Source organism: Equus quagga, unplaced genomic scaffold, assembly GCF_021613505.1.
Source record: "Equus quagga isolate Etosha38 unplaced genomic scaffold, UCLA_HA_Equagga_1.0 153_RagTag, whole genome shotgun sequence".
NCBI classification, from domain to species: Eukaryota; Metazoa; Chordata; class Mammalia; order Perissodactyla; family Equidae; genus Equus; species Equus quagga.
Window position 1 is genome coordinate 3,331,795 of NW_025796915.1, and position 26,101 is coordinate 3,357,895.

The 26,101-nt window shown below is 39.3% G+C and overlaps 1 protein-coding gene across 1 annotated transcript in view; it reads right to left on the minus strand.

Moving 5' to 3' along the window:
• Nucleotides 1-20,519, minus strand: part of LOC124233131 (meiotic recombination protein REC114-like) — an 88,911-nt gene extending 68,392 nt beyond the window's left edge. Inside the window, exon 1 of the mRNA XM_046650262.1 lies at nt 20,361-20,519. Within this exon, the coding sequence (XP_046506218.1) occupies nt 20,361-20,519 (159 nt within the window). The remainder of the gene's footprint in view (nt 1-20,360) is intronic.
• Between the last annotated feature and the right edge of the window lie 5,582 nt (nt 20,520-26,101).

The following is a 26,101-nucleotide window of genomic DNA, read 5'->3' on the forward strand; positions in this document are numbered from 1 at the left end:
ACACAAAGCACCTACCATGTGCTAGGCTGTTGTGGACAATTGACTTCCATAGTTTTTCCATGTCAGAGTATAATTCTGCCCTTCCATTTCCTTAGGCCCATACTGTGGAATCATTCTTGAATCCTCTCCTTTTCTCACACCCATATCCAATTCATCAGCAAATCCTTCATGTCTACCTTCAAAATATCCAGAATCCAACCACTTCTCACAGGCGTGGGCTGACTTACCATCATCTCTAATAGATTATAATAACCTCCCAGCTGTCTTTCTCATTTCTATTCTTGCTCCCCCTTTCCAACAGTTTATTCTCAATACAGTAGCCAGAGTGATCTTTTTTTTTAAGATTGGTACCTGAGCCGACATCTATTGCCAATCTTCTTTTTTTCTTCTTCTTCTCCCCAAAGTGCCCCAAGTACATAGTTGTATATCTGCACCCAGGATCTGAATCAGCAAAACCCTGGGCCGCCAAAGTGGAGTGTGCAAACTTAACCACTCGGCCACGGGGCTGGCCCCCAGAGTGATCTTTTTAAAACCTAAGTCAGATCACGTCCTTTCCAGCTCAAAGCCCAGCGGTAGCTTTCCATCTCACCCAGAGACTCATGTACAGCACTCCACAATCTAGCCCTCCATTGCCTGTCTGCTCTCACAGCCCTCTCTGCACTCTGCTCTAGCCACGCTGGCCTCCTCGCTGCTCCTTCAAACTATTAGGCATATTCACGATTATAAACCATTATAAACAATTGTTGTTCAATCTGGAATTCTCTTCTCCTAGATATCCACATGACTTACTCCATCTTCTTCAGATCTTTGCTTAAATGTCATCTTTTCAGGTATAACCTTTCCTGACCATCCTAATGAAAACCGCCACCAACTCTCCCCGTTACCCAAACTAGATCACTCCTATTCCCTTCTCCAGTTTTGTTTTTCTCCATAGCTCTTACCACTTTTGTTACTTGGTATTTACTTACTTATCTGTCTACCTGTCTTCTTTAAAAGATAATTGACAAAGGGGATTACAAGCAATACTAAATTAATCCAAAAGGCAGCAGAATAAGAATAAAAAGGGAACAAAGAAAGATGAGACAAATACAAAACAAATAGCAAAATTATAGACTTAAACCCAACCCTATTAATGATTGCATTAAACAGCCCCATGAAAAGCAATCTGACAATAGGTTAAAAAGACAAGATACAACTATATGCTGCCTACAAGAAATATACTGTAAATATAAAAACATGAACAAGTTAAAAACAAAAGGGTGGTAAAAATGTATGCCATGCTATTAATAATCAAAAGAAAGCTGGAGAAGCTATATTAGAATTAGGCAAGAGTATCAAAAGGTATAAAGAAGATCATTTCATAATGATAAAGGGGTCAATTAACCAAGAGACATAATTATCCAAAACATTTATGCCCCAATAACAGAGCTTAAAAATATATGAAGCAGGGGCCGGCCCAGTGGCATAGCAGTTAAGTGCGCATGTTCCGCTTTGGCGGCCTGGGGTTCGCTGGTTTGGATGCCAGGTGCAGACATGGCACTGCTTGGCACGCCATGCTGGGTAGGCATCCCACATATAGAGGAAGATGGGCATGAATGTTAGCTCAGGGCCAGTCTTCCTCAGCAAAAAGAAGAGGATTGTCAACAGATGTTAGCTCAGGGCTAATCTTCTTCTTCTTCAAAAAATATATACATGAAACAGTAACTGACAGAACTGTAAGGAGAAATAGACAAATCCACAATTATAGTCAGAGATTTGAATACCCTTCTCTCGAATGCAAACTGGTGCAGCCACCATAGAAAACAGTATGGAGATTTCTCAAAAAATTAAAAACAGAACTACCATACAATCCAGCTATCCCACTACTGGGTATTTAGCCAACGAACTTGAAATCAACAATTCAAAGAGACTTATGCACCCCTATGTTCATTGCAGCATTATTCACTATAGCCAAGAAGTGGAAGCAACCCAAGGGCCCATCAACTGATGACTGGATAAAGAAGATCTGGTGTATACACACATGGAACACTATTAAGCCATAAAAAAAGACAAAATTGTTCCAATTGCAACAACATGGATGGACCTTGAGGGTATTATGTTAATTGAATTAAGCCAGACAGAGAAAGACAAACACCATGTGATTTCACTCATATGTGGAAGATAAACACACGGACAAAGAGAACAGTTTAGTGGTTACCAGAGGAGAAGAGGGTTGGGTTGGTGGGCACAAGGGGTAAAGGGGCATATTTATATGGTGACTAAAAACTAATAATGTACAACTGAAGTTTCACAATGTTATAAACTATTATGACCTCAATAAAAAAATCAATTAAAAAGAAAAGAAAATGGAAGAGACAAGCCACAGACTGGGAAAAAATAACTGCAGATCACATATCTGATAAAAGAGTTAATTCAGAATATATAAAGAACTCATGCAACTCAATAATAAAACAAAACAACCCAATTTTTTAAAATGGGCAAAAGATTTGGACACTTCAAAAAAAAGTATGACTAGAAAATTAAGGACAAGAAAAGATCCTCAACAGCATTAGTCATTAGGGAAGTGCAAATTAAAACCACAAGAAACCACTTTACACTCACTAGAATGATTATAATCCAAAAGACTGACAATCAAGTGCAAGCAAGGATATGGAGAAACTGGAACCCTTATATAATGCTGGTGGGAATGTAAAATAGTAGAATCATCTCAGAAAATGGTTTGGCAGTTTCTTAAAACATTAAACATACACTTACACATGACCCAGCAATCCCACTCCTAGACATCTCTATCCAAGAGAAATGACAACATACGTCCATATAAAGTCCTGGACATAAATGGTCATAGCTGCATATTTCATAATAGCCCAAAACTGGAAACACTCAAATGTCCATCAACTGATGAATGGGTAAACAAAATGTGGTATACCCAAACAAAGGAATATCATCATTCAGCAATAAAAGAGAAAGCACTACTGACATGATATGAACGTCAAAAACATTAGGCTAAGTGAAAGAAGCCAAACACAAAAGACTACATATCGAACAATTCCATTTATATGAAATTTCTAGAAAAGGCAAAACTACAGAGACAGAAAGATGATCAGTAGTTGCCTGGGCCTGGAAGTGGGGAGTGACTACACATGGCCACAAGGGAATTTTTTGGATGATGAAAATGTTCTATAACTTGGATTGTGGTGATGGTTGCACAGTTGTATAAATTTATTAAAATTCCTCTAATGATACACTTTAAAATGAGTGAATTTAATGGAATGTAAATAATACTTCAATAAAGCTGTATAAAAATTTAAAAAATAGAAAAACAAAAACCCCAAAACATCTAAGTTAAAGAAGCCAGTTACAGAGGACCAGATATTGTGTGATTCTATTGTACGAAACATTCAGATAGGCAAATCCATGGAGACAGGAAGTAGATTACTGGTTGCCTAGGGATGAGAGAGGGACGGAGGGATTGGGGGTTAACAGCTAAGAGGTGCAGGGTTTCTCTGTGGCATAATGAAAATATTCTAAAATTGGTTATAGTGATGGTTGCACAACTCTGAATATACTAAAAGGTCCTAAATTGTACACTTTAAAAAAAATCCCCCCTCAATAACTGATAGAACAACTACATAGAAAAATCAGCACATATATCGTAGACTTGAACAACACTATCAACCAACATGACCTGATTGACATTTACAGAATACTCCATCCAATACCAGCAAAATACACATTCTTCTCGTGTACACAGAGCACTTACCAAGACAGACCACATTCTGGGCTATAACACAAGTCTCAGTAAATTTAAAAGTATGTTCTCTGAGCATGAATTAGAAATCAATAACGTAAAGATCTCTGAAAAAATGCCCAAATATTTTGAAACTACTTCTACTCAACATTGTACTGGAGGTTCCAACCATTTTAATCAGGCAAGAAAAAGAAAGAAAAAGCACCCAGGTTGGAAAGGAAGAAGCAAAACTGTCAATTCACAGACAATATGATCATGATATGTAGAAAATCCAATTAACCTTCTCAGAATAAATTAATTTTAGAAAGGTTGTAGAATACAAGATCCACAAACGAAAACTAAATTATACATGATAGTAAAAAACAATTGGAATTTTATTTTATTTATTTATTTAATTTATTTTTTTTGAGGAAGATTAGCCCTCAGCTAACTACAGCCAATCCTCCTCTTTTTGCTGAGGAAGACTGGCCCTGAGCTAACATCGGTGCCCATCTTCCTCCACTCTATATGTGGGACGCCTACCACAGCATGGCTTGCCAAGCAGTGCCATGTCTGCACCCGGAATCTGAACCAGCAAACCCTGGGCCGCCGAGAAGTGAAACGTGTGAACTTAACCGCTGCGCCACCAGGCCAGCCTGGAATTTTAAATTTTAAAAACATCAAAATTTACAATAGCATCAAAAAATACGAAATGGGGTAAATATGACAAAAGAAATAAAAGATCTGCACACTGAAAATTGACGGAAATTTAAGAACACGTAAATATAGGGAGAGATATACTTTGTTCATGGATAAGAAGATTTAATATTAAGATGCTGAGGTAGGCAGAATAACGGTCCTCCAAAGATGTCCATGTCCTAAAATTCATATGGGAATGTAAGGATGCAAAGAAAAAATCTTAAACCAAGCATTTAAGTCAGTCAGTTAGCATTAACGAAGTACCCACTATATTCTGATCTCTCTTATAAATATTTGGGAAAGAAAAAGACATAGAAAGGAATGTCCCCAACCCTGAGCATCATTTGTTCATTTGTTTATTCAACACATATTTATTGAGCACCTACTAGATGCCAACCATTATTCTAGATGGGATACATCATTAAACAAAACAAAGATTCCTGCCCTCACAGAGCCAACACGGGATGGGGATGCAGAACAAGGGTACAGCAGATAATACATTTAATTAGTGGCATACTCAAGATGGGATGGTGGGATCAGTCAGCCCTCGTGCAGGCAATAAGGGAATGCTTTGTAGAGAATTTATAAAAAATAGTCAAACTGACTAAAAAGCAGTTTGCTTTTTATTACCACCATGTGCCAGCAATTCTAATCAAAGGCACTGATAAAATACTCTCCCCTGAAAAAAACTTTTTTCGGTCTAAGTTCTAAACAATTGCCACAGTTACTGCTGAGTTTAAATAATACGTATATAAGCTTCTATTTAATAAACTTTGTTTTCTACATAGACGTCCATTTGGAAAACTCCCAGTTATAAAGTTGGCCTGCATACATGCAGACTTAACCACGCACACTTGTTTCAGGAGTAGCTCACAATGCTTTGATATACTTCGGCTTGCTTAGCACAGAGTTGTTGTCTCCAACCCTTTCCTAGGACGCAGGTCGCTTCAATCCTGTGGTACTACATTCTTCTGCACTTAAACCACAGATTCAAAATAAACAATGATAGCACAGGGATTGTAAAGATCAAGAAACAGAACTTGAATTACTCCAATGCTGTCATCATACGGGCTCTTTCGGTATTTATATTTGCATTTAAAATTTTAAACAATGAAACAGACTGCAAGCAACAAGATGGAACATTTTTGTTTGGTAAGTGCAAATTTTAGTTCACACTCAACATTTTACTAAATTTGAATAATACTTTTAACACTGACATTTATTCTTTTAAAAGTGTTAAATGTTTCCAAACTAAGGAAGAAAAAGGGAGTAAAACATATCAGCAATTTTATCAGCAGTTGCCTAAACTGTACTTTGGAGATTTTGAGTTTTATTTTTTTTTAAATCACTTATTAGTTAGTGCGCAATTAATTACATAAAGTATCAGTCTGTAACAAGAGTTCAAACAGTTAACTAGATATAACAACAACTAGCTAAATAGTTGTGCTTTTTTCCTGCCTTCTATATTGTGTATTTCCTTTTTCTTATTTATTTTACTGGCATGATTATAATAAGGAAGCTCAAAAGAACTTTCACTGTCTGCATAATAAGTGAATAATTTCATTTATGAAATGTGAAAATACTTTCATCATTTAGGGGAGGAGAGGAAAGTGTTAAAAAATTATCCATTCTGGTGTCATTATGTTTAGTGATGTGTCTAGAACATCTAAGTAATTATCTAGTATATAAGAAGGTGCTAGGAGCTGGGGAAAAATAAAGCAGGGGAAGGGCAATGGGAGCGTGAAGATAGGGCATAAAAGTTACAATATGAATAGGGTGGTCAGGGTAGGCATCACTGAGAAGGTGAGGCTTGAGCAAAGACTTGAAGGCGTGAGAGGGTTAACCAGCTATCTGGGAATTCCACACTGACTATTTTTCAGATATTTGTTGCAATCCTCCACCTAAAAGGTCTTTATAGCATGCTCATACAGTTTGAAAATGTCTAATTTAAGACTTCCAAGGGCTTCAGGAAAAATGGTAGTTTGATTGCATCCCTGCAGTCTTCCCTTCCCAAATCCAATCCAAATACCAATTACCTTCTCTTGAGTACTTATTAAAATCAATATCCAAGTGCGCCAGAAGGGTGGGTTGAAGTCTTAGGATCCAGATAAAGAGAGCTGGTATGTTTTCCCCCTACTGGAGAAAGGAGGCCCTAGCGTGAGCAAGGAGCCCCAGGGCAAAAATAGGAATGCTACAGTTTTGGGGAGGGAGCTATAGAAATTGGTGGGTTGCCAAGAGAACCAGCCTGTGTGTTCTGAAATTCCTACTGGTCTCCTAGCCTCCAAGGAGTCACACTGGAGCTGCACAACTTACTGAGCTGAGTCCTTCCTACTCCTCTACAGTAGGCCCAGAGGACTGAGCCATGCACCTCCCAACACTCGCCACTTAACAGTATGTGTCCACCATTCGACTTCAGCGCCAAGGGTAGAAAGAGGCATAAATTAAATACAGGAAAATGACTACATACCAATGGGCTAAAGCCATGAAGAACAAACAGAAAACCCAGAACAGGTGGCTCCTAGTGGAACAAAACTGCTGGAGGAGAGCAACAACAGCTTGAACGAAAAAATAATAATTAGTATTATTAAAAACACTTAAGGAGAGTCTTGGAGGTAAAAACAAGCTTTATAAATATAAACATTCAATAGCTAAATTGAACAATGGGATGGACACTGTTAAGACCAAATTAACAGTGTGAAAGATCAAGTTGGAAAAATGTTCAGACATACAGAACAAAACTCCAAAGAGGAAGAAATCATGTGTAGTACAAGACAATGTGCAGCAAAGACTCAGATCCAGGAGAACAAATGTTAATGACAGGAGCTAAAGTGGAAGGGAAAAACAGACTGAGAAAAGGCAATGATTACACAAACAATGGAAGAAATATCCCACAACTGCAGAAAGACATGATACAGAAGATGGTTCAAGTTTCAGGCATTGATGGCGGGAAAATAAAGGTCAACAACTAGACGCATCCTGATAAAATTTCTGAATTGAAAGGATAGAAGAAGATCTTAAGCGGTCTCAATGTTTGAAAAAAAAAAAGGCATTCTCTAACACTGGAGGATTCTAGAGAACTTTTTTTAGTAAGAGGTAAATGAAGGGAAAGAATCACACATTATCCTACCTCTCCTATACAAACCAACCACCGGGTAAACTATAATGGATACGAGGAAGTTTCTCTTTAAAAAAAATTCCAGATAATAAACGAAGGAAAAAAGATAAAATTAGAGTAGGAACATTTTGCAATTCCTAATTAATTAATAGCTCTAGGCCTTGTGCATCAATAGCTGCAACATCACAAAGAGAGAGATAAATAGGCATTACATAACTTCTAACGAGAAGAAAACCAAAACACCTTTTAAGCAGTCTTGCAAAAGATCAAATAAAATAAAACAACCTGAACTTGATGAAGCCTCTAGATTCAACTATCAATTCACAAGAAATACAGAAGATAAAGGATCACATTAGTTGTACCACAGAGATGCAGTCAGCAAAATCCATAGTGTCAGAAACTCTGTAGAACTCAGTTTTTTCAACAAATAAATTGCAAGGAAGGGAGAGAGGTGGGATCAGAGAAACATATGGGGGAGAAACCTAAAGATTAAGATATACCAAAAACAATGTATGGTCCTGTTTAAAAGAATTATGACACTTATGAGACTATTAGAAAATTGAGTACTATTTAATAATATTAAGGAATTGTTTTGTAGGGTAAAAATTGTAGTATGATTATGTTTTTTTAAAGTCCTTATCTTTTAGAGATACGAACCGAAATAACTATGATGAAATGGTATGATGTCAGAGATGTGCTCCAAAATAACACAATGGATGTGGATAGAGCATAGAGGAAACCAGACTGGCCATGAGTTGATAATTGTTGGAGCTGGGTGATACGTACACGTGGGTTTACTATACCATTCTGTCTACCTTCGATTATGCTTGAAATTCTTTATAATAAAAAGTTTTACAAGAGGCTTCCATGTCCTTTGTTGAGTAGGTAGAAGCAAGGTTAAGGAAGGCATTCAGCTACTACAAAGGACAAGGATACTACACGTAATGTCCTAACTCTACAGAGAGATTCCAAATATCATAATGCCTAACATAATCCAGGTATCTGAGGAAAAAAAATTGCTTAATTCTGGCTCTTCGGAAATATTTTTAATGAGTGATAATTTAGCATTTTACTGACTGTTCACATTAGCACAATACGAAAAGCTTAAAGAAAAATGTTATCTCTAATGACCAAGTCATCACAGAAAAAGACAGTAATTTTCAGGTGTCAGAACATATCACATTCACATCTTCTCTTAATTCTAGTTGCTAGCCTAAATGTGACTTAAGATTTACATCATCAAAACAGTATTATGGTACTGGCATAAAACAGCCACATAGACCAGTAAAACAGAATAGAGAACCCAGAAATAAACCCATGCATAAACAGTCAACTAAAATCTGACAAGGGAGCCAAGAATATTGAATGGAGAAAAGACAGTCTCTTCCATAATGGTGCTGGGAAAAGCGGATTTCACATGCAAAAGAATGAAACTAGACACCTACCTTACACCACTAACAAAAAAATAGCTCAAAATGGATTAAAGACTTAAATGTAAGACGTGTGTGGGAGATCAGAATTGGCTACTCCAAATGTGTCTCTTGGCTTATTTCTAGGAACGAAAGACTTTAAAAGAAACTTTGGCCTTCCCCCTAACTGCCTAAAAGAATTTAAGATAGAAGGCCTGTTCCTAGGACAGGCCATCCCCATAGATAACTCTGGGTATCAGTAGACTGTGAGAGTCCTTGCTAAGCCCATTCTTATCAAAGTTCTGTCTACCAAACGTTTGCTTTCCCATCTCCATGTGAATTGCCTTCCTCCCCTTTGAAGCCCCAAACCACTACCCCAACATTCTCCTTTGTCTTTAGCTGAAGATGGTATTTATGGTGGGGGCTTTGGCCATTCTGGCGAGTTACTTGGCTTTCCTGGGTTTCTCCCATGTATACACGTTATTAAACTGTGTTTGATTTTCTCCTGTTATTCTGTCTCACGTCAATTTGATTCTTAGACCAGCCAGAAGAACCGATAGGGTAAAGGAATTGTCTTCCTCCCCTACACCTGAAACCATGAAACTCCTAGAAGAAAACATAGGGAAAAAACTCCTTGACATTGGTCTTGGCAATGATTTTTTAGATATGACACCTAAAGCACAAACAACAAAAGCAAAAACAAACAGGTGGGACTACCTCAAACTAAAAAGCTTCTACACAGCAAAAGAAACAATCAACAAGATGAAAAGGCAACCTAGGGAATGGGAGAAAATATCTGCAAACCACACATCTGACAAGGGGTTATATCCAAAATATATAAGGAACTCATACAATCAATAGCAAAAAAGCAAATAATCCAATTTAAAAAATGGACAAAGGACCTGAAAAGACATTTTTCCAAAAAAGACATACAGCTGGCCAACAGGTACATGAAAAGGTGCCCAAATCACTAATCATCAGGGAAATGCAAATCAAAACCACAACGAGATATAACCTCACACCTGTTAGAATGGCTACTATCAAAAAGACAAGCGATAACAAGTGTTGATGAGGATGTGGAGAAAAGGGAATCCTTGTGCACTATTGGTGGGGATGTAATATGGTGCAGCCACTATGGAAAACAGTATGGAGAATTCTCAAAAATTAAAAATAGAACTACCATATGATTCAGCAATTCCACTTCTGGGTATACATACAAAGGAAATGAAATCACTACTTCGAAGAGTTATCTGCACCTCCATGTTCACTGCAGCATTATTTACAATAACTAAGACATGGAAACAACTTAGGTGTCCTCTGACAGATGAATAGATAAAGAAAATGTGGTACATATAGATTTACACAAGAATTTTATTCAGCCATAGAGAACAAGGAAATCCTACCATTTGCAACAACATGGATGAAACTTGAGGGCATTATGCTAAGTGAAATAAGTCAGACAAAGAAAGACAAATACTGTATGATCTCACTTATACGTAGAATATAAAAAAACCAAACTCAAAGAAACAAAGTGCTTACCAGAGGTGGGGGATGGGCAAAATGGGCGAAGGTGATCAAAAGGTACAAACTTCCAGTTATAAGATAAATAAGTTCTGGAGATGTAATGTACAACGTGATGACTATAGTTTAACAATACTGTATTGTATATTTGAAAGTTACCAAGAGAGTAGATCTTAAAAGTTCTTACCACAAGGAAAAAAAATTTGTGACTATGTGAGGTGATGGATGTTAACTCAACTTATTGTGGTAACCATTTTGCAATATATACATATATCAAATCATTATGTTATACACCTTAAACGTATACAATGTTATATGTCAACTATATCTTAATAATACTGGGGGAAAAAGAAGATTTACATTAACTCGACCTCTGTCTGTTGTGGTATTTTGCCATCCACACAGTAGCTAGCAGACACTGAGATACAGAGCCTGTCTATCACACGCCGGCTTTTCAGGCATAGCTTATATACAGGTTAAATCAGTCTTCTCACATTTTCTCTGTACGCATTTGTGCAAGACTGTACTATAAGACTAACCTAAAATTAAACAGAAAAAAGTCAAATGAAAATACAGAAAACTATTTCAAGTGTACTTACCTTAAATTATATCTACATGAAAGGGTAAAATAGTGTTACTCATCAGATGTGACAAATTAAATTATGTACTTGAGGGGCTGGTCCAGTGACACAGCAGTTAAGTTTGCACATTCCACTTCAGCGGCCCGGGGTTCGCCGGTTTGGATCCTGGGTGTGGACGTGGCACCGCTTGGCAAGCCATGCTGTGGTAGGCGTCCCACATATAAAGTAGAGGAAGATGGGCAGGGATGTTAGCTCAGGGCCAGTCCTCCTCAGAAAAAAGAGGAGGATTGGCAGTAGATGTTAGCTCAGAGGTAATCCTCCTCAAAAAAAAAAAATTATGTACTTGATTAATAGTTTTGTTTTCTGCTTTTAAGACCCCTCAGAAAGTGTCACAGCTCTATATATTGGCCCAAACTGCTGATTTATGCATTACAAAATATGGAAAATGTGTGAAATTGCTAAGTAGGCTATCAGCTGCCTCCCCACTGACTCTCGGTAGCTAAAGAGACTCGTAAATTATTTCAACAAACTTGAAAAGTATATTATGCTAATGAAATGGCCTTGCTACATACCTATTACTAAACTGTAAAATTCAGTATTTTGTTTTTGGTGTTTCACAAAAATGAAAAATTTTAACAGTAACAATAGTAAACACAATTACAAGAGTGTAACAATTAGACCAAAAAAAGAGGAATGACATGTACCTGAGGAACGTGTTTCTTTAGAAACTAAAAAATTATCTCATGCATCAAGGCATGAGATGTGATTCCTCTTCTTTTATCATATATCCCTAAGAACAAGATTAATGATCATGAAATTACCCAGTCCCTTTAAGCCAAGCTACCAGAGTTAACCTTGATTAGCAGCCATAAGCAGAACATATTTACTCAAAACATCTTTCATGCAACTGAGGAATAAGTTCTGTATGTCTTTGAAATTACAGATCAAGATCCCTCTGCTTACTGTTCTTTCCATAAAACAGTTCTAGGACATATCTCCAATACTATGTTTAAAAAATCCTTTAAAAAATTTCCCAAACTAATAAATCCTATAACAATCACCAAGGATGGGCCCAGCCCCTTGGCGTAGTGGTTAAGTTTGGCACGCTCTGCTTTGGCAGCCCACATTCATGGGTTCGGATCCCAGGCACAGACCTACACCACTCATCAGCCTTGCTTGGCAGCGACCCACATATAAAAAAGTGGAGGAATGGGGCCAGCCCAGTGGCACAGTCGTTTGGTGGCCTAGGGTTTGTGGGTTTGGATCCTAGGCGTGGATCTACACACCACTCATGAAGCCATACTGTGGTGGCATCCCACATGCAAAATAGAGTAAGACTAGCACAGATGTTAGCTCAGCAACAATCTTCCTCAAGCAAAAGAAGGAGACTGGCAACAGATGTTAGCTAAGGGCCAATCTTCCTCAACCAAAAAAAAAAAAAAAAAAGGAAGAAGATTGCCATGGATGTTAGCTCAGGGCTACTCTTCCTCAGCAAAAAAAAAAAAGTCACCAAGTATATCAGAAAGTACCTCCCATTGCCATACCTGTCCTAGGTCTCCGCAATCCTCACACTCGCCTTTGCTATCTTCATAGGCACTATCTTCTATTCATTCATAAACAAGGCTCATTTAAACTCATGACACTTCCAAAATCCAAACTGTATTTCTAAATCTGAGGTAAAGAAACACCTTAACTTGCTTCTCGGATGCCATGCTGTCATTTGTGAGGAGAAAGGAACCCTATATTCCAAATGAGCAGGTCCTTGAGCTTATTTGGCTAGCTCTTTCAGTGGTGATGCCTTAATCATCTTTAATTTTTTTTTTTTGAGGAAGATTAGCCCTAAGCTAACATCTGCTGCCAATCCTCCTCTTTTTGCTGAGGAAGACTGGACCTGAGCTAACATCCATGCCCATCTTCCTCCACTTTATATGTGGGACGCCTACCACAGCCTAATCATCTTTAAACAGCCCTGCATAGTTCTGGCATAGTAGGTGGAGAACAAATCCTAAACATGAATGAATTTTAATACTCTTGGGCCTCATTTTAAACTAACTTCTTAGACCTCTTCATCCACAAGCCAAAAAAGAAAGATCTTCACTCTATTTGTCCAGATAAATTCTACCTTAAATCATATTATACCAACAAGCCATGGCCTCTATGAAAATTATGTCTGTTACACAATAAAATTAAGCTTTTATTTATTGAAGGAGAACAAAGACTGGTTCCAACTTGGAAATATGTATTTATAAACTGGTACTTTCAAAGAAGTAATGATTTTGTCACAGAGAAAGAATTTAGAATATCAGTTAGAAGATTCTTCCTCAAAAGCCTAAGCAATCTACAATGTATGTGACATACAATTCAATTAAACATAACTAAAATTATAAAATTGTAAAAATTATTTCTGTATCTATCAGTCAGGTATGGGCTAGAGTATGCTGTAGAAATTAACAACCCCCAAAAGCAAAGATTTCTTTCTCACTTACACTACCTATCCATCCTGACTCTACCTGTCTGCACATTCTACCTCACACTGCCTATCATTCTCACTATCGGACCTAGGCTGACATGGCGACTGATATCTGCAACGCTGTAGCAAAAGGAAAGAAGATGAGAATGATGCACTGGCTCTTAAAGCTTCTGCCCATGACATGGGTCAGTTCTGCTCACATTTTATTGTCCAAAACCAGTCACATGGCGCACTTAACTTGAAGACGCTAGGCATACGCAATCTGAGTATATTTTGTGAACAACACTAATGACTACTTTATAAAAGACGTTATCTGGAATCAGACAGACCTAGGATCAAATATACCTAATTTTCCCATCTATAAAATAAAAATAATAACTACCTTGTAGGATCATCAGAAAGACTAAATGATATAATGTCAGATCAGATGCTTAACAGAATTTCTGGCCTTGATTCATTCATTCAATAAACATTATGGGGGCATGTGCCAAGCAGTCTTCTAGGTAATTAGGCACTAAATAAGAGGTTTTTTGGTTGCTGCTATTCTTATTAGAAAATGCCTTTTTAGTTTCAACAAGGAACCCCAGGATAAGCCTTCATTTCTTAGCAGTCTCCAGATTCAGAAGGAAGACGTGCGTGGCAGGCTTCCAGTTGTTCTCTAACACCCATTTTCCTTCTCATATGGTAACAGACTCTCTCTTGTTTAGCTGGACACACGACCTCATGGGATAGAGACTACATCTGCCAGCTGTCCATGCAGGTAGGACAGGCAAAGGTCTAGGTTCTGGCCATTTTGCTATAGGAGGAAGTGTCATGGGGCAACTTACGGAAAATTTCTTTAAGAGAAAATTTCTTTCCTTAAGAGCAGGAGTGTATACTTTATCCACTTCTTCATCCCTTCCTCCACCAAATTGTCTAGAATATCAATTCTATCTTGGACTAAGAGACTATGGCCACACATGACAGAGGAACAAAATAGGAGGTCCTCAGTTCCTGACACTGTGGAGTGTCATACCAGCCCTGTACTTTTATGTGGAGAATAAACTTTCACCTTATTTAATCCATTATTATTTCACATTTTCTGTCCCTTAGAGCCAATCTTAGTCCTAATTAATGCAAAATATAACCTAACTCTTCAAAAGAAGCAAGCTGCATCAAAGAATAAATCTTGATGACATCCCTACATCTTCATAAGAGAAGATACCAGTGTAAGAAGTAGCAGTGGATGAGAACTGGCTTGAGGAAGACCTGAGTTTTAAAATCAGTTCTTCCACTTCCTATGTAAACTTCTGGCAAGCTATTTAACTTAGCCAGCCTTCAGCTTCTTATCTATAAAATTGTAAGAAGATCTAAAGAGTTGTGAGAATCAAATGGGAAGATACGTGAAAATACTCCATAAATTGTAAAGCACGATATAGTATCAGTATTACTTTGTGAATGGTTCCCTCTTGCCCACCTTTCCCTCAGAATTGGGGCAAGAGGATGGATTACAACACATAGACTCACCAAGAGAGTGCCCCCAGAGAGTCCATTCACTAGGTCTTGTGCAGGAACCATGCACCTGCATTTTCAACAAGCACCCCAAGAGACTGTTGACAGTCTGCCCACTATACCTTGAGAAACACTTCTCTAGTGATAGGGTCCCACCATTCTTGTAATCCTGGGCTCAAGTGCCCCAATATTTTAAGATTGTGATGAAATACAAGGATAGGTCCACAGTCTCTCCAGTACCTAACTGAATGCCAAGTGCCCAGTACATAATTTAATAACATTCTGTTGAATTAATGAACTGAAGTGGAAAAACACAAAGTGGAACCGAATCAAATGACCCACTATGGACTTCCACTTCTGGCCAAGAAAAAGTAACAGGGACTGAATTTATCTCCTGCCTGAAACAACTAAAAAACTGGACAAATTAAAGGAAACAACACAGTTTTCAAGACACTGGCTATCAGGTAATAAAGGACATGATTCCTGAGAAATAACAGGGCACAAGGGAGGCGAGCCTTACTGCTGGCCCAGATTACTTCTCGTAGAAAGTGTCCAGGCTGAAGTGCAAGGAGGAGGAGCCCCGGCAGAAGCTGGCGAGGTGTCCCTGAGCTGCGAGTCCAGGGAGGTCCGTGCGGCCAGCTGGCAGGACAGGATCCCAGAGAGGAGAGAGCTGCCCAGAGAAAGCACTCCTGCCTCCTGCAGAGACTTGTCCTCACCTCTTCAGCATGTGTGTGTGAGCAACTGCTGGAGGCTGGGCAAAGAACCACCGGAACGGATTGAAGGGAACAATCCCGAGAGCTCACACAGGGCAGGGAAGAGTGCTGTTCTCGTCAGGCAGACTGAAAAGCATCATCATTTACAGGATACTGGGTAGAGTACTCTGAAGAGTTTTGCCTCGGGAGAGGGAAAAAATTAGCTAGAACAATCTGCTCCGGTCCCACCTGACAAAGCTTAAAAGCAAGACTTGAAAGGATCAAACTGTTTCCAGATAACTTATCCCAGAAAAAAAGCTCCAGAATATTATAGGAGTATAAAAATATCCTACGCCCTACATGGTAAAATGCACAACATCAGGCATCCAATCAAAAATTACCAGGCATGCAAAGAACTACTGGTCTAACAAATAATTTTCTTGGGGTTTTATTAAATCTTAAATTATCCTTTAAAAAAACTGTCATTTTTTATTATTTTCACCCTGTGTATTAATCTCAAAATTCCTCATCCACATAACTGAACTGCTATTCCCCATATGAAATATTAACACTTCTAAGACAAACGGCATAGTAGTTAAAAATCACAAGCTCTGGAAACAGGAAAACCAGGGTCTGAATTCTTTTTTCTCACTTATTATCTCTGTGTTCCTGGGCAAGCCACTGAACCTCTCTAAATTTTAGTTCACTTATCTATAAAATGGGTATAATAATGTTTGCTTCATAGGACTGCTGTAAGAAATAAACCAAAAAAAACACTTAACAAATAGTGGCTATCATGTCATAATTATCACTAATTATCTTAAGAAAAGTTCAGAGAAGTTACCACACGTCTGGTCAAATATTTACTGAGCATCTATCATACGCTAGATAATATGCAGGCACTAGGAGTACAAAGAAAAAAAGGACAGTTAAGAGGACCCAAAGTATATCTTATATTGAATTCACATTTAAAAGTTCATTCCAAGTACAAACTTCATATTCTATTTCTTAATTTCTAAGTAGGGCAATTATTTTAAGTTCCTCCTCTAAAAATGAAAGGATGACTTTTTTTCCCCTTTGAAAGGAAAAAATAAGAAGTTGTCAGGTTCAACCAATTAGGGCATATCTGAGACATCCTTGGAATCTGAAAAATGTGGTAAAACTTTAATTTAAAACAACCTGCAAGTAACATCACCTTTCAAAATTATTCTCAAATTAGAAGACTAAATTATATCCAGACATAAAATACATAAAACGGACCAATCTGTTATTATGATAATCTTTTCAGAAAGGCTGGGCTAACAGATGTAAGGAATTAAAATCAAGTTCAAGTTTGTATTTCATTTGCTCATTCCACTTAAATGACAGATGGTTTAAATATTAACCCTATTAATAAAATGTTTGCATATTCATTGTGAATCTGACTGTCTTACCTCATGACTCCATAAATTCATTTTATTAATTTTACTATGGCAGCTCATTTCATTCAAGGTCGTCTGAACCTTTGCCTCTCAAAGTGTGGTCCTAGAATCAATAGCATCAGAATCACCCAGAAGCTTGTTAGAACTACAGAATTTCACTCCCCACACCAGACCTTCTGAATCAGAATTTGCATAAAAAAACCAATCCTCAAGTGATTTCTATGTATACTGAAGTCTGAATAGCACAGTTCTAAACTGTTGATTTTTTTAACATTGTTTTACAGTGTTACAAAAAGTTTATTTGCTTCCAAACTATGGTAAATTTATCTCCAGATAGTGACTTTTTGTAAGAATAACTCAATTCAGACAAACCAAATCAATATAAATTTATATATTAGATATTCTATATATATAATACTTCTCAGACTTGACCTTACCTCTCAACTATGACTTCAAGTCTTACAAGTCTTGTACTTATTCATTTTCTCTCTTGAGATGACATTTTTTTTGCTTTAGCATGTGGCTATTGTGACAAAAGTCTTCTCTGTAATTAAACAACTATATAGAACAGTACTAGGAGATCAGATTCTCACCACGAATTTCAGAAGAAAAAGAAAAAACTCAAAATAGGTTTCACTTGAAAGTTCCCTGGAGAAAAAATGACCAGAATGACTCTATCCTCCACGATAATATGTTTCTATGCTTTCCCTAACATATTTTTTTACCACAGATACCTCATAAAATAAGAAATTCACATGGGACTTAGTGCAGTTCTTTAGATGGCTCATCTTTTATTATTACTATTGCACAATAGTCACACTGCACATAAAATAGAACAAATTTTGTTTTTTCTTTGGCTTTTCCCCCCAAAAAATGACAGACCTAGGTTGAAACTGATCACAGCAGGTAGGATGGTTCGGTACAGATTCAAAAGAAGGTACAAATGTTCAGTCTTCAAAAGCACTGCAAAAGCCAACCTCATCTCTTGTCACTGTAGCCAGGGATTCATGCCAAACATTTGAAAAGTGACAATCCTTATAAGCTATTGTGAAGAACTTTGCAAAGAGAAGGGAAAAAATTTTTAATAACAATCAACTCCTTAGAATGGTCAAACATCTATGGCCTCTGGGTTGCAGCAAAAGAATCTAAGAGCTACCTGGCTGCATCCGAGTCAATGTACCCAACACCCATGCCTTGGGAGAGAGGGTTCAAAGGGTGTTAAGAGAAGCTATCAAGGAACCCGTTGGGCTGTCTCAAAAATTAAATATGTCCTCAAACATCCCCAGTTTTTTATAAGATCCTGTTATACATCAGTCATCCTTCAGTTTAACTCTGTATTCACCCATTTTGCATTTGCAACCTATGCAATTTCTCAGGATACAGGGTTCCATGAGTAAACCAGGTATTCAATGCCTCTTTTATGGTCCTAGACATATTGATTTCAAGCTTTAAGTAGCACCCCTAGCTCTAATATTCTAGAATTTGGTGAACAATTCATTATGCCCCATCCTCACATTCACAGTCAAGTCTCTCAAAAGAACTGTCCATGCACTTTGGCTCCACTTCCTCACCTACCAGTCCCTCTTCAACCCCCATCTGGCTTCCACCCTGTTGACTCCACTGAAACTTCTCTTAGTAAAGACTGAAAGGACCTTCATGTTGCTAAATTCAATGTACATGCCTTAGTCATCATTTTTCTTCACTTTGCGGCATCATTCAACAAAGTTAATTGTTCCCTCCCTCTTGAAATGACTTTCTGTAGCTTTGATGGACCTGCTTTCTCCTGGGTGCCTTCCAACTCTCTGGCCCTTGTCAATCTTCTTTAGGGACTCTGTCCCCTCTACCTGACCTACAACTGTTGGACTATCTAGAATCTCATATAATCTCCTAACTATCAGTATCACCTACATGCTGATGACCCACCTTCATGCTGGTAACACATTTACATCTCCAGTCCAGATCTTTCTTCTGAGTCTAAACCAGTATATCCAAGTACCTATTCAACATCTCCACTTGGATGCTTCATAAACACATTTAAACACATTTCCACCCCAAACTGAAGTATTGGCGTCTTTCCTTTACTGTCCCTCCTCCAATGTTTCCTATTGCCAACCATCTACTCAGTTGCTCCTGCTAGAAACCCAGCAGTCCTTGACTCTCACCATTCATATCCAATCAATCTCTGAGTCCTGTCATTTTGGTTTCCAAAATATAGCTTTAATACACCAAGTTTCCCCATCTCTGCTGCCATCCTCCCCCAACTCCCTGCCCTCAGGTCCAAGTCATTATCATCTCTTGCCTACCATACTGCAATAGCATTCTAAGTGATCTTCCTGAATCTACTCATATTCCCCTCCAATTCCATCTCCACTCTTCAACAAGTGATCCTTCAAAGACAAAAATGCTGCTACTTAAAACCCTTTGGTGGAGTCCTATTGGTTTTAGGACAACGTTCACAAGGCACCTGCCTGCCTCTCAGGACAAACTCATCTCATGCTATGGCTCCTTTGTTCTCTAAGCACCAGTCTTACTCTTTTTCTCTGTACATTACACATGCTGAGGTTTTTCCAGGTGCAGAGCCTTTGCACGTGTCACATCCTCTACCTGGAATATCTGTTCCTTCTTTGACGCTTCTCCTACCCACTGCTGCCCGAACCACACCAACATACACATGCACGTCCACATCCACAGTCAAACCAGACCAAAAGGAACCAATGACTAGCAACTCATAGCGTTAAAACATACCACCAGGACAAAAAAATAATAAAACTTTATATGGATATGGACTATCCAACCATCCCTTCCACTTAAGGGACGTGGAACTGGTTTACATAATTATACATGGATAAATTTGGATAAATATCATGTCCCCCACTAGATTAAAAACATAAATGAAGGTAGGGACTGTTTATATATTGTTCACTGATGTGTCCCCAGCACCCTCAATAAAACCTCACACATAGCTGATGCTCAATAAATATCTGTTGAATATATGAAGTTTACTACTCCCTTGTATAATTATTTTGAGAATGTACTGGGTTCCAACCATGTCATATACACATACATATTTCCTATGATAACTGTTGGCTATCTATTCCCTTCAGTCCCTCGGCGTCCCCTCTTCCCGCCCACGTGGCCTTCGAGGTCCAGGCCTTGTGCGGCAGCTGGCCCCAGTCCTCTCTCCCTCCCTGCAGGGATGAGCACCTCGAGGCCTTTCCCACCCTCAGGCCTCACCTTCCACGTGAGAGAAGAGGCTGTCCCAGGTTCCAGGCCAGGCCCGGGCGACTCTCCAGCGCCTGAGGGAATGAAGCGGCCATAGCGCTGCAGAGGCCACTGTGCCGCACCTCCTCCCGGGAGGCCCAAGCCCGCCTGCTCTTTTCCCGCCTCCGCCATCTTGGGGTTCCCGGCATGCGCAGCGACGGGGGCCTGCCAATCGGGCGCAGCTAACCAATCAGGAAGCGAAGTGGCCCAAGGCCCCCGCCCCTCGAGCGGAAGCCAAGGGACAGGCCCCGAAGACGCCTGCAGGGGGCTCCCCGGGTTGCGGGCCTCGCTCTGGAGTTTGGGAGCCTTTTCTTCTTGGTGGGCTAAGTGGAGACAGTAACTTCCACCTGGAAGTGGGGCTGTGACACTTATCAACGGTAGTTGGTGTTGCCTCGGTAGCGTTCGGGCCCTCACCTTCCCCTAGGCCGCCCATGTCATCGTCCCGCTGCTCTGACCGAGACAGTTCTGAAAACTGGCTGACTCCCTGTAACTTCCACACTCGGGCTAGGCCGGCTCTCTGAGGCTGCCTGGACAAGTGTGTTTCCCCTCCTCACAGCAGGCTTTCAGATAACGGCATCCCTGCGCTCGCCACAAACCCTCGGCAACACAGCCCCATTTCAACCCGCCATTCAGGAAATAGGGTTATTTCCTCATCATCCTGTGACCGCCTGGACATACTCCCTCCGGACGGTCAAGTTTTCTCTAAAAGAGAGGAGCAAATGGGTGGGGGGCTGCCGGCAATAAAAGGTGTGCCTCAATCCGACTGCAGGTACAACTAAATGACAAGTCTAGGGAATTTTCAGTCAGCAAAGCACTTCGACATCTGTTATTCCATTTGTCCTCCTGACAACTTTGTGGTGAATTAAAGAAGCGAAACAGAGATTATAACCCCCATTGAAAAGATGGCGGCAAAATGAGGTCCCGAGTGTAGAAGCGATTTGTCCGAAGGTAACACAGCCAGAGTAGAACTCTGTACTTCACAGTCTCTCCATGTGTCCACCTTACTTGCAAAGAATTTAGCTATCGTCCAATCTGTCAAATCAGAAGTAACGTATATGGATGGAGCCTATGTTAACCAAACACATAAAATACAGTTATAATGCAAACAATTTTTAAAACCATGCACATCAAAGAGTATTAAATGCATGGATAATGGTTGAGTAGGAGGTAATTTATTCACTTGACAAAACATAGATTAAATATCTACAGCCTGTAGTTATGCTAGTCATCATAGGGGTTACAGAAATGGGGAAGGCATGCATCTAGACTTCTAGGACCTCGGGATCTAATAAGGAATACAAAGACAGAGAGGCATGATATCTGACAGTTAATGCCGTGGGAAATGTACAAACCATATGCTTTAAGGATTCAGCTGAAGTAAAAAATCTACCAACAGGAATGGCAGCGGCATTTCAGTCCTAACTTGAAGTGTAAGCAAAAGTTTCCCAAGGGAAGATGGAAGAAATTGGTATTCGGTATGGAGGGCAAGTTGAGGAGCAAAGTTGCAGAGATGAGGATAGTGACATAACCAGCCAGAATGCTAAGTTTTTTAAGGAAGTTGAGGACACAAAGGTGAGTTGGGTAGAAGAGCACTAAACAGCAGCTAAGGAGAGTGAATTTTACTTGGTAGGTGGTGAGGAGCGTGGAAAATTTGCATTTGGGAATGACACTACCATAATGGTGGCCAGGCAGGCTAATCTTTCAGGGGCATATAGAGTAACTTGCATTCAAAGCAAGGGATATTTGTTACTTATCTTTCCATTAGTCCAGTAGAGCTTGAAGGGGTCAGATTTCAGAAAATGCTTCTGAAGGTTCTTAAATGATATAGCAGTACTATATTTAATATAATAGTAAATGGTTAGAAACTTGGTTTGAATCCCAGTTCCGCCACTTGCCAGCTGTGTGACCTTGGGGAAGTCACTTAACTTCCCTGTAAAATAGGATTAGTAAATATCTGCCTTACAGGGTCATAGGGAGGATAAAATAAGATCATATGTTGGAAAATACTTGGTAAATTACAAAGCAGTACCCAAGTTGGTACTGTCTATTTGCAGAGTTAAAGTGACTTCCTGTGGGCTCCCTATAGGCAGGAGGATGGGAATGGGAGCCTGACATTCAGTCTCAGAGGCGCTCACCTTCCAGGTCCAGGGCTGCGGATGCTGTCAGACACCCTTCACAGGAGCAGATGGTGCTCACAGTTGGGACCCTGTCAGTGCCCAAGGACACCCAGGGCCCTGCTGGGTTCCCACCTGTAAGCTCTCTTCCTAGACAATGCACCTGTGCTCAAGCTTCTGGGGCCACCAGTGTCTGCCAAGAACAGATCCTATCTGTGAAGGGAGATACGATAAAGCCACAGCTCAATGCACAGAAGCTCTTAAAAACCTACGATATTAACAAATGTGACTTGAGCATTCAAGAGGTCCCAGATGCTGTACTAGGTGCTGAGGATACAGTAGAGAATAAAACAGATGTGACTTCTGCACTCTTGAAGCTTACAGTGGGGGGTGGGGGGGGTGGGAGGGTGGTGGAGAGCAGAACATTGAGCAGATTACTCTGTGTTTTTCCTATGGCCATTGTGTTTTCTTTTGTAAACATAAATGTGTAATATTTATTAAGGTATAATTTTATACATTAAAAAAACACAGATCTTACATGTTCAATTAGGCAAATTTTAACACCTATATACACTCACATCAAAACCATCCAAAACAAGATATAGAATATTTCCCAAAGCCCTCAGTTCTTGTAGGAGTGCCTCCTTCCGGTCACTCCCCAACACCCAAGGGCAACCATTGGTCTGAGTTTTATCACCATAGCTTAACTTTCCTGTTCCTGGACTTAATGTATATAAAACTATACAGAATGTACTCCTTTATATCTGCTTCTTTTGCTCAGTGTAATTTTGTCTTTTATCTTTATCTGTGTTGTGTATATCAGCAGTTTATTCCTTTTTAGTGCTAAATAGCATTCTATTGATGATTATATCACAATTTGTTTGTTCTTCACCTGTTGATGGACATTTGGGTTGTTTTCTATTTGTTCTTTTTAAGCTATGATGAGCATTTTTGTACCAGTCTTTTTGGTAAATGTGTGCCGTCACTTATCTTCAATATATAACTACAAGTAGAACTGCTGGGTTCTAGAGAGATACATGTTTAACTCTATAAAAAACTACCAAAGGGTTCTCCATAGTGGTTGTACCATTTTGTACTCCTAACAGCAAAATATGAGCTCCAGTCATCCTTGCTGACATTTGCATTGTCAAGTCCTTTTAGTTTTAGCAACTCTAGTGGATATATAGTGGTATCTCATTTTGGTTTTAATTTGCATTTTTCTGATAATGAATACTGTTAAGCCTCATTTCAAATGGCTTACTGGCCATTTGTGTATCTTATTTTATGAGGTGTCTGTTCAAATCTTTTGCCAGATATATGATTGAAAACATTTTTCCCATTCTATGACTTACCTTTTCATTTTCTTTTTTTTTTTTAAAGATTTTATTTTTTTCCTTTTTCTCCCCAAAGCCCCCCAGTACATAGTTGTATATTCTTCGTTGTGGGTCCTTCTAGTTGTGGCATGTGGGACGCTGCCTCAGCGTGGTTTGATGAGCAGTGCCATGTCCGCGCCCAGGATTCGAACCAAAGAAACACTGGGCCGCCTGCAGCGGAGTGCGCGAACTTAACCACTCGGCCACGGGGCCAGCCCCACCTTTTCATTTTCTTAACTATGTTTTTCAAGGAGCAGAAGTACTTAATTCCAAATGAGGTCTAATTTATTAATTTTTAGGTGCTTTTTTTTTAGTGCATTTTGTGTTCTGCCTAAGAAATTTTTCCCTACCCTAAGGTTGCACACCTATTCTCCTATGTTTTCTTCCAGAAGCTTTTTGGTTCTAACTTTTACATCTAGGCATATTATCCTTCTTGCATTAAATTATTTTTGTGAAATGAAGTAGGAATCAAAGTTCATTTTTTCCATATGGATATACAATTAATGTTACACAGGAACAGCCCTCAACCAATGAATTATGGAAACTGACGTATAAATACCCCAATTTCCTCACTCCTCAGGTGGGATAACTCTAAGGTTTGTGTAATGCCCTATTTCCCAGAGTTCACTTGTGGGATCAGGTTCCAGTTACCCATGATATAACTTGCTTGGTGATGATTGTTTTTTGGCTACCTGCCCTTCCCTGTCTCCCTCCCCTACCAATATTTCCTGGGATCACCTCTCAAATAAATTACTCGCACTTGAATCTTTGTCCCAGGGTCTACTTCTGGAAGAACCCAAACTAAGACAGGGACAAATAAAGCAGACAGTCCCTTGCCTTCGTGTATTTAGCTATAATGTAGTTACATACAAGAAGGTGGTACAAAAGGCACTAAGGAGGGGGAGAAGTCACTCTCACATCCAAAGCAGGCCCTCTGATAGCTTACTGACCAGCAGCAGCAGAACAATAGCATTTGTGATCAGGACTAATGAATGGCAGGTGACTGTGAGCTAACACAGCCCCCTCGTAGGAGACTATTACCAGTTAGAAAAACAAAACTAGCCCCTAAAGCTACAAAATGGTCATTTATTTCATTGAACATTTTTTTAATTCCAAATCCTTTTACTATGTAACTCTATTTTATAGGTGGCATAAGTGACAGAGAGAGGCTGGCTGCATGAGTAGTCAGCATCATTGTCGGAGGCTGCAGGACTGGTTTTGGAATCCCAGGACGTCCCTTTCAAGGCAGACCAGGGACCGCAGATATCCCCTCTCCCTAGGACACTGAGTCAGCAAAGAAAATGATGGCTTCTGTCTCCTTGGTCTGCTAGATGATAGAGAAATATGCACTTTTATTCTGCCTGCCATGTCCCTCAGCAACAGCTCTGAGAACCAGGCAGAGTGACTGAGAACTGCATGGCACTGCTGGTGGCTGTGGAGTTTCCCAGAAAAGCCCTGTTCTGCATCGGTCAAGCCAGATGAGATGTCTCCATGATGTCAGACCTGGGGATGCTGTGTAAGAAGGGGATGTTTCCATGGAACTCTACACTCTCTGCTAGAAAGCAATTATTTTCAAGTTTCTTCTCTGTATCTTTTACATGCAAAAACTAACTGCTCCATTTCAGGTAATTGAAGGGATTTCAGTGTGACTGGGCATAGACAATCCCAACCTGTTCACAGGCTGCTGATTATTGGCACAACATGAAGAGAGATTAACACTGATTTTTTCTGTTTATTAAAAATACAGAGAATAATAAGCTAGTAAAAAAATGTTTGCCAGCTGGTAAACTTGGGAGCACATTTTATAAAGCTGGGTAGAATCAGAAATAGGAACTTTAAGCAAACCCTAAAGAAAGACTATGAACTCACACCTTGAAGAGAAGGGTTATGTTTTGGTCACGTTGGAATCCAGAGTTCCTGGCACATGGTAAGTTATCAATTTTTTTTAATGAAAGGATTGCAAATTTTAATATGGAAGAATAAAAGGGATACTTTAAAAATCACTTTGAGGCTATAAAGGGCTAACATGGGGGAACTGGTCAATAACTCTTTCCCATCCTTATCTCCACACAAGTTGAAACAAGCAGAAACATCTTCATCCATATTATAAAGAATTGTAGATAAAGCTAAAGGAGAAATTTTTATTTCTCAAAATCTTAATCTGATAGCTGGTATATTCGGGAAATTTATAACCCTGAAGCCTACAAATACATAGTCACATATACAT